At 38.0% G+C, this 9,164-nt stretch overlaps 1 protein-coding gene across 1 annotated transcript; it reads right to left on the reverse strand.

The window, feature by feature from the left end:
- Positions 1-3,723: 3,723 nt before the first annotated feature.
- ccn1l1 (cellular communication network factor 1, like 1) lies at positions 3,724-8,031 on the reverse strand. The gene is made up of 5 exons (XM_077240531.1): positions 7,821-8,031; positions 7,008-7,221; positions 6,133-6,483; positions 5,773-5,975; positions 3,724-5,532 (listed from the first exon to the last, which is right to left on the reverse strand). Exons 1-5 carry the CDS (start codon positions 7,926-7,928, stop codon positions 5,221-5,223), a joined length of 1,188 nt encoding a protein of 395 aa, XP_077096646.1. The 5' UTR covers positions 7,929-8,031; the 3' UTR covers positions 3,724-5,220.
- Between the last annotated feature and the right edge of the window lie 1,133 nt (positions 8,032-9,164).

A 9,164-nucleotide genomic window follows, 5' to 3' on the forward strand; every position in this document is an offset into this window, starting at 1 on the left:
GAAATGAAGCAAGGATGCCCTAATATTGTATAAAATTGAGTGTTGCATTGAAAACCTGGCCTATATTATGCAGAGCCATTAAATAATAATTGATTTAGCCTACAGAATCATACTTGTACATTCGATATTTTTTTCATGTAGTAAGGAATTAAACATTTGGCCGAATTTAATTCACTTGTGCTTTGGTTGAATTTAATATTGTACTTCTTATTTTCTTTTTTTTTTCTTTTTTTACAAAAAATTATTTGAGGTCAAACAATAATTGATTGACGTCTGACACTAAAAGAAATCAAAATGAGAATTTAGGGTACTGTACGTATGTACTGTAAAAGACCCTATGCAAAGTTCACAAACAACACATTCATTTTCACAAATGCCACAGAGCCAAAATAACATTTTAAGAAAATATTCACATAGGAGGTGTACACATTCATGCTCATGTCTTCTTTAGTCAAAGCAGTGGGGCCAAGTATTTAGAGGGATAGTTCACCCAACAATTTAAATTTTGTTATTATTTACTCACCCTTATGTTGTTCCAAACCTGTATGAGTTTCTTTATTTTGTTGAACACAAAAGAAGATATTATGAAGAATGTTGGTAACCAGACAGTCGACGGCACCCTTTTTTTCCCTATTGGAAGTCATTTGTTGCCGTCAACTGTCTGGTTACCAACATTCTTCAAAATATCTTCTTTTGTATTCAGAAGAAGAAAGAAACTCATACAGGTTTGGTACAATCCTAAGGTGGGTGAGGGTAAGGAGTAAGTAATGACAACATTTTTATTTTTGGGGGAAACTATCCCTTTAATAGAGGAGTTAGCAATCGTGTTATTATTCCTGCTCCAGAAATAAGGGTCTGGCGGCATCTAGTGGAGGATTGTGAGCTATTTTGTTTGCATGTGGGGCTAGAACTAGAAGCAGCAGCAAAAAGAAAAGAACAGAAAACAACATTACTAAGTTTGGACAATGATTATTATCCCACTGTAAAATTAGAATATGTTTGTATTTGCTTGTGTATCTCTCCACATATTTCTCAGCAAAATGTGAAACATTGATATAATTTATCCTGTTAGTATCGTATGGACACAATTAATTAAATTTGAGGGGTCAAATATGGGTCATAGAAGGATCTACCGGCTCTATTCTGATGTAAGGCAATGTCATTTGTTTAAAAAAGGAGCAGTAGTGTGATTCTATTCAAAGCAGGCTCTGCATACAAAGACTTTAAAGCAAGCAGTTCTTAGACACACACACACACACACACACACACACACACACACACACTGCCTTGGGAATCACCTGAGCAGACTGGTCTTTGATGAGACACTGTGGAGTCCCTTGCTACTCTTACAAAGGTAAATGTATCCACCCCTACTTCCCCCCAACCCCCTGGTACCAATCTCCCTGGTGTCCCCATTGTTTCATAGAAACTTAACACTTTGCATGAGATAGAGAAAGGAAATAGACTAACAGAAGCCCAAAAAAGATGAACAGAGCACAGCAGTGCGGGTGAGAAAATATCTAAGCCAGGGAGGGAAAGAGATAAAGAGGATGACAGGACGAGAGAAAAAAAAGAATACAATTGGAACATCATAGGACACTGGGGCACCAGTTGTCATTGTGGAAATTCCTTTGATGCTCCTAGAATATATTTGAATGGATATCTAGATTTTTTTTAAAAAGAAGAAAAAAAAGAAAGAAAACTAAATATAGCCTACTCACATGAATATGCTACAATTAAAAAAAGGTTGTTGTTGTTGTTGTTGTTGTTGTTGTTTTTAGCTCTGAAGTGTTTTCAACATAAGAACTGGGATTTTGGGATCTTCTACAATATGTTGGCTATAAAATGGGTTAGATTATGAAAGTAGACAAGAAGGTTAAATGATGTAATGGTCAGTATCTTGCATTTATCTTATTTAATCAAATAAATATGATGGAGATAATCTACATTGTCATTGTTATCTTAAGTCAATTCGCGGGGAAAATTCCATATCTGCCCATTCATAAGTCAAACCCATCAGATAAAATATTCGTGTTCCACTGGAACGGTAAAGAATAATTTGTTATACACAACAGTATAATATTGTACCATTCAAACTCGATTCTAATTCACACAATAAAATGGAGCTTTAGCCATGTGTTATACAATACAAGGAATGATATAGGAGTTTCCACTGTAATAAATGTTTTTTGTTGTTTCTAACTCTGAGGTGTCATTTAACCAATAGAGGGCGCTAACGTGCACATTTAACCACGTTTAATCCGTTGCCTGATGCACATCCACAAAAGCACACTTACCTCACAGGCAATGAGTTACTTGCAGTAGCTCCATCTACTTCTTGGGACAGTAGTGCAGGAGCCCCTTATCAAGGTAGATGAATAACAGTTATAAACTGATAAAAAGAAACAAATGACATAAACAACAGTTATAAACACTGGTTATTTTTTATGGTTTTATATGTTGCTCATTGTGTAGGACTTACAAGCTCAGTCAGCATATTTATATTTTACCCTCTGTTTTTTTTGTTAGAGTGGATTTCATCCTCTAAGTCCCATGCCATCCTTCCATCCACCTGCTTACTGCAGGTCACTGATTGGTCCCCGTGCTCAGCCACGTGTGGAATAGGCGTGTCCAGCCGTGTAACCAATAGTAATCCTGAATGTCGGCTCGTCAGCGAAACTAGGCTCTGTCAGATACGAGAGTGTGGCATCAACCTTGCACCATCACAGAAGGTAAGTGGCGGCTGTAGTCGGATTTGCAAAATGACATACATAATATATAAAAGTATAAAAAGGATCTGGAATTACTAAGTAATAAATCTGGAATTGTGTGTGTGTGTATATATTACTTATTATAGCCCCATGAGGAAAACAGCTAATAAATCATAAATAAATAAGTTTTTTGAAAAGTGTGTGTGTGTGTGTGTGTGTGTGTGTGTGTGTGTGTGTGTGTGTGTGTGTGTGTGTGTGTGTGTGTGTGTGTGTGTGTGTGTGTGTGTGTGTGTGTGTGTGTGTGTGTGTGTGTGTGTGTGTGTGTGTGTGTGTGTGTGTGTGTGTGTGTGTGGTTCGAATCCACTATGAGACACCAATGTGTCCCTGAACAGACTGATCTCATGAAATGGCGTATGTATGACACGCCAATTCGTATTTCCATTTTTGCCGTGCTATCAACACGCATAATCGCTTTTCAGCGTGTTTCTCAACGCCTTTGACTTAACGTTATATTACTGTATTATGTATATATAGATATATGACCTACCCCAACCCCGTCCCTAAACCTACCCGTCACTGGGGTTAATACCATTTATGAGTGTCCTCCTACCATCCTAGGAAAAAAATTATCGCTCCACATATGTAGATATAGATTTTGCTTCGTTTCGCTCGGACATTTAACGGCGTAGACATACACGCGGAATCACTCGGACATTTAATGGCGTAGACATACACGCAAAAGATTTCGGCGTGGACATAGGCCTACACGCGGATAGCTCAAAATGCGTATAGATAACACGCCACTTGACTTGAAAGTGGCGTGTATGTTTACGCAAAGTCATGATGTCATGTTGCCCTGAACAAGACACTTAACCCCTAGTTGCTCCAGAGGCGTGTGACCTCTGACATATCTAGCAATTCTAAGTCGCTTTGGATAAAAGTGTCAGCTAAGTGAATAAATGTAAATTTAACCAGTTACTATTGAATATAAGATATATAATTCTGAAACATCTGTATTTATCCGTCTCCCCCATTGTATTTATTTAAATAAAGAAATCACTTACAGAAACGTTTTTAAATAGCACATTTTTTTGTTGAAAAAAGAGCACTTAAGTCTGGATTTATACACAAAGCATACCTTTGGAAGAGTGCACTCAATCACATTTAATACAGTTGTTGTTGTCACACAACACACGGACAAAACATATGCTGACTAGTGACAAATGTTCAGTGTGTATGGCTCAAATGATCTGTACTGTGAGATTGTTCAGTCAACACATATTTCATCCTGCACATTCTCAACACATTTAGACATTTCCTGTTCACTCGTCGTCATGGCAGTGCTGAAAGTCTCAGCTGTGTGAGAGAGAGAGAGAGAGAGAGAGAGAGAGAGAGAGAGAGAGAGAGAGAGAGAGAGAGAGAGAGAGAGAGAGAGAGAGAGACTGAGAGAGAGAGACTGAGGGAGAGAGAAGCTGAGGGAGAGAAATATAATAGTGGCAACCCAAAAGTCCTTAATAAATATTGATCTGGCCGGTGCTTTCCTATGGTGATTAAATAACAACAGAACAGCATAATTATTATTGCATTATTATTATTGCCCAGTGTGTGCTCTAATCTATTCTATTCACTGGTATTTTTTCAATGTTTGCCATACACAAAGCCAAAACATAAATTGGAATACATTTTATTTTACAAAATGAAACTACTAAAATATGCATAAAATGTCTTTGCTCCATGTTTGTTATTTGCCATTCACCTCAAAAAAATGAAAATGAAGTTTGAATATGACACTTCAGAATTGAAGTCTGTTAAATATTATAAAATAAAAACTAACATTTTAGATATGTACAGTGGTACTGAAACATATTTACATTATATACAGTAAAAAATGGGGTATAAATATTTAACTTTAGTGAAAAATGGTAAGTGTGTGGGGAGGGGGAATCTGGTAAAGCCTACATTATGGGGACAAAATGTCCCCACAAAGATGGCAATATCTGAAATCTTTGTCCTTGTGGGACCATTTTTTGGTCCCCATGAGGAAAACAGCTAATAAATCATAAATAAATAAGTTTTTTGAAAATGTAAAACTGCAGATCGTTTTTACTTTGATGGGTAGGTTTAGGGTTAGTGTAAGGGAATAGAATATACAGTTTGAATAGTATAAAATCATTACATATATGGAAAGTCCAAACATGGAAACGTGTGTGTGTGTGTGTGTGTGTGTGTGTGTGTGTGTGTGTGTGTGTGTGTGTGTGTGTGTGTGTGTGTGTGTGTGTGTGTGTGTGTGTGTGTGTGTGTTAACAAGCTTTACAGTCATAATTTACCTCTTATACTAGCATATAATGACCATATGACCCCTGTATATAAACAGAGCATAATAAAACAGCAGTCTTATTCATAAGTTATATACATATTTTTGATATATTGAGAATATTGTTGGATGCTGAGCTTAAGTGTTTCCATAGAAATGTGAGAAAATGCTTTAGAACTTGTTCCTGAGTTAATGTCATTGTGTGTATGTGTGAATGTCGTTTGGCAGATTGAGGAACTCTGCTTGTGATGACAGGCCTTCTCGGCCGTTTCTTTGACTGCAGCTGCAGCGCTGTATCCACATGACGTTGCGGGTAAAGTCGTCTCGTTCTGGCTCAGGACAGTGAAAGTGTAGACGGACCGTACGCGTCACAGAGGGAACACAGAGGCGACCATCAGAGCAGGATCCACATGTACGTGGACGGTAACGGCGAGCAGTGAAGCATCCTGCAAATACGATCTGCATAGATTTCTGTGGTCGTGTGGTCCTCTGACACTTTTTTCCTTTCTGAGAAAAGGAAAAAACAGGAGGAGAGAGGAGACATTTAGATATGACTGTATTGTAAATCTACTTCAACAACAGAGCAGAATCGATTGACCAGAATATATATAAATGAAAAGTGTATTTTTGATAATTTTAATATTGTTTAAATTATATATTATTTATTACTTAGTAATTCCAGATCCTTTTTATACTTTTATATATTATTTATGTCATTTTGCAAATCCGACTACAGCCGCCACTTACCTTCTGTATTGGTGCAAGGTTGATGCCACACTCTCGTATCTGACAGAGCCTAGTTTCGCTGACGAGCCGACATTCAGGATTACTATTGGTTACACGGCTGGACACGCCTATTCCACACGTGGCTGAGCACGGGGACCAATCAGTGACCTGCAGTAAGCAGGTGGATGGAAGGATGGCATGGGACTTAGAGGATGAAATCCACTCTAACAAAAAAAAACAGAGGGTAAAATATAAATATGCTGACTGAGCTTGTAATTCCTACACAATGAGCAACATATAAAACCATAAAAATAACCAGTGTTTATAACTGTTGTTTATGTCATTTGTTTTTTTTAATCAGTTTATAACTTATTCATCTACCTTGATAAGGGGCTCCTGCACTACTGTCCCAAGAAGTAGATGGAGCTACTACAAGTAACTCATTGCCTGTGAGGTAAGTGTGCTTTTGTGGATGTGCATCAGGCAACGGATCCACTTCACCAATGCGGTTGTCATCATCACACACCCACTCCTGGCAGCAGCGGCCAGGCAGTTTGGTGAGGCGGCGGTGGAAACAGGGCCAGTCGAGTAGAGAAATGCGGTGTGGGCACAGTGGGATGCAGCCGACTACTCCATCAACACATGTGCACTGATGCTCGCAAGTTGGCTGAAAGTCCTCGCCGTGCTGATAGACCCGTCCATCCAGCTCACATGGACGACCTTGTGCCTCAGCTAGATGTAACAATAATATTGCTTGATTACATGACAATGATGAGTGCCATATTCCTCTTTAATACATTTTCCCGTTTATTATTATACAATAATGGATTAATAAATAATTTAAAACCAGCTTAAAACCTGGTCTGGTTTTAGAGGGGTTTATGGGTAATTTTCAGCTTGGCCAGGCTAGGGGAGCAGTTTAAACCAGCTAAGACCAGTAAACCAGTTTAGGCTCTTTTAAGCTTTTTTTTCAGTAACATGTAAATGGTAAATGGTAATTCAAAATCTAAATCTTAAATATTACTATATATTACTAATATTTTTATTAGTATTTTTTTTTTTTTTTTAGCTTTCATTTATTTCAGTTTTAGTTTTAGCAATTTAAGTACACCAGCTTGTACATATTTAATTCAGTTGGGTTTTTTTATTTGTACTTTTTTCATCTAAATTTTCATTTTATTTAAGCTTTATTTCAAATAGTTAAAAAACATAGTTACCAATCACAACACTGTCTAAGATTTCCTTGTTCCTCTTACCTCTACACAAGCCTTTGTCGGGGTCTCCTTGGGCCCCTAGGTGGCAGTGCAGTCCTTTGATGTGGTCGCAGGGCTCAGTAGGGCTGCAGTTTTGGTTAAACTGCCTGGCACAGACCCGACAGCACCCACATGGGTCAAGAACCGAACTGATACCAGCAGGACACGAGGTGGGCGATGCGGGACAAGAGCATTTCAGTGGACAGCCACCCTGCACCTGAGAAAGCACAGAAGGAAACAAGAAAAGGACAGATTTTAGAAAACAATAGCTTATATGAGATGTTTTCCCTTCTTCCATTTCATAAATCAAGAGATGATAAGTTGCTTTCACTTAAGAATTTAAGAAAGAATGCTATATTTATGCAATGAAGCAGATGAGTTATTGCAGTATCTTCTTTAACCACCACAAAGTCATTACAAATTCATGCAGCCTCTATATTAGACCACATACAAGAATAATACTGGCTCTGAGAGAGCAAAAACCTGATACTACAAATCAGGGGAATCTTGGTGCTCTGTAACTCCCTATACTAAAATGCTTAAGAGACAGAACGCTTTTATCTGCAACTGAAAACTGACATTGTGATTAAGCAATTTTTATAGTGCAAAGTGCAAAACTAATAAATGATTAAATGTTTTTTTTTAAATTATTATCAGATCTAAAATCAGTTTATGGAAAAGCAGTTACACTTATTTTTTAATGAACTCTTAAAGGTAAAAGTCATAATTATATTCTTAAAGGCAACCTGGATGTCAGATATTGAGCATATTGTACACTATCAGGTTCAAACCATCAAACAGAACACAAAAACTCACCTCCACAGCGGCCCATGACAGCAGCACCAGTGTGAAAAAATGTCCTCGCCTTAGTATACTCCTTAGAGGTGACATGGTTTTATCCAAAATGTTTGCGTTCCTCTGCATCTGTCAGTTCAAAAGAATTTAGTTGGTTGGCAATCTGCACTCACCCCTTAAAGTCTGTTTAAGATTTGCTAAATGTATAAAACTGTAAAGCTCTGCTCCACTCGATTTCCTTAGTGACTGCCACTTTTATAGACAGATTGGCACAGCCCCCTCTGACATCACACACACACACACACACACACACACACACACACACACACACACACACACACACACACACACACACACACACACACACACACACACATCTGAAATGTTTTGGTGCATATTGCCTTTATCCCTTTTATTGCGAATTAATGGTTAGAATGAAATCTTTTGGTGCTTCTATATATTATTTTACCATTTCTATAGGCTACTTTAGCAAATAAAAACTGCACTCTTAGAAAAGTTTCTACATAGGACTTTTCCCATCATGGGATCATTTTAGTATCATTTAAAGGATTAGTACACTTCAAAATGAAAATTCTATCATCATTTACTCACTCTCAAGTTGTTTCAAACCTGTATGAATTTCTTTTTTCTGCTTTACCGTGGGTTTTTAAAAATTGAGTCCAAGATTCTATATAGAACCTATTGAACTTTTTCTCCAAACGTGTAGAGGTGGAGAAACTGCTAAAAAAATATTGAAAGTGTTTGTGTCTGATTTCAAGACCTAAGGTGCTGTTATGAAATACAGGAAAGGTCTAGCACATTTTGGTCAGAGGAGAGTCCAGTAAGACAGACACACACACACACACACACACACACACACACACACTGCAATCCCTCTCACCTCCACTGCAAACAGCACAGACAGTATGTCAGACGGCACTCGCTCTCACCGCAGTGGCGGCGAGACATCACACACACATGGCACATAGCTGCCGGCCCGCTCAGTGACGTACTGCATCCACTCACAAAATCTGAGCAAGAGAGGAAAATCATTTGAGTAGGCGTTGTGGAAATATCAATGTGTGGAGCTTTTCATTCATTCCTTTTGAGGAGAAGAGAGCAGCTGGAATGACATTCCCATGATGATGCACTAATGTGACATCTACTGGGTCAGAGGTTAAGTCTGATGGAGATTAGTCATTGCGTATGCAGAAATGGATGTAATGACTGATAATAGAGTCATACCACATGAATTTAAACAAGTGCAATGAGATCCATGCATAATAAATCCATGGCACATGTTCTTCTCTTAAAGGGATAGTTCACTCAAAAATAAAAATTCTGTCATTATTGACTCACCCTCAT

Source organism: Siphateles boraxobius, unplaced genomic scaffold, assembly GCF_051911475.1.
Source record: "Siphateles boraxobius isolate OS27281-9 unplaced genomic scaffold, OSU_SipBor_1 24, whole genome shotgun sequence".
Taxonomy (NCBI): Eukaryota; Metazoa; Chordata; class Actinopteri; order Cypriniformes; family Leuciscidae; genus Siphateles; species Siphateles boraxobius.

Bases quoted from the DNA above. Each gene is read 5' to 3' on its own strand.
- ccn1l1 (XM_077240531.1), bottom strand. From the start codon at position 7,928: ATGCAGAGGAACGCAAACATTTTGGATAAAACCATGTCACCTCTAAGG. The intron at 7,222-7,820 runs GTGAGTTTTTGT...GTGCTTTCTCAG, and splicing joins TGTCATGGGCCGCTGTGGAG to GTGCAGGGTGGCTGTCCACT. The intron at 6,484-7,007 runs GTAAGAGGAACA...TGTTACATCTAG, and splicing joins CGACAAAGGCTTGTGTAGAG to CTGAGGCACAAGGTCGTCCA.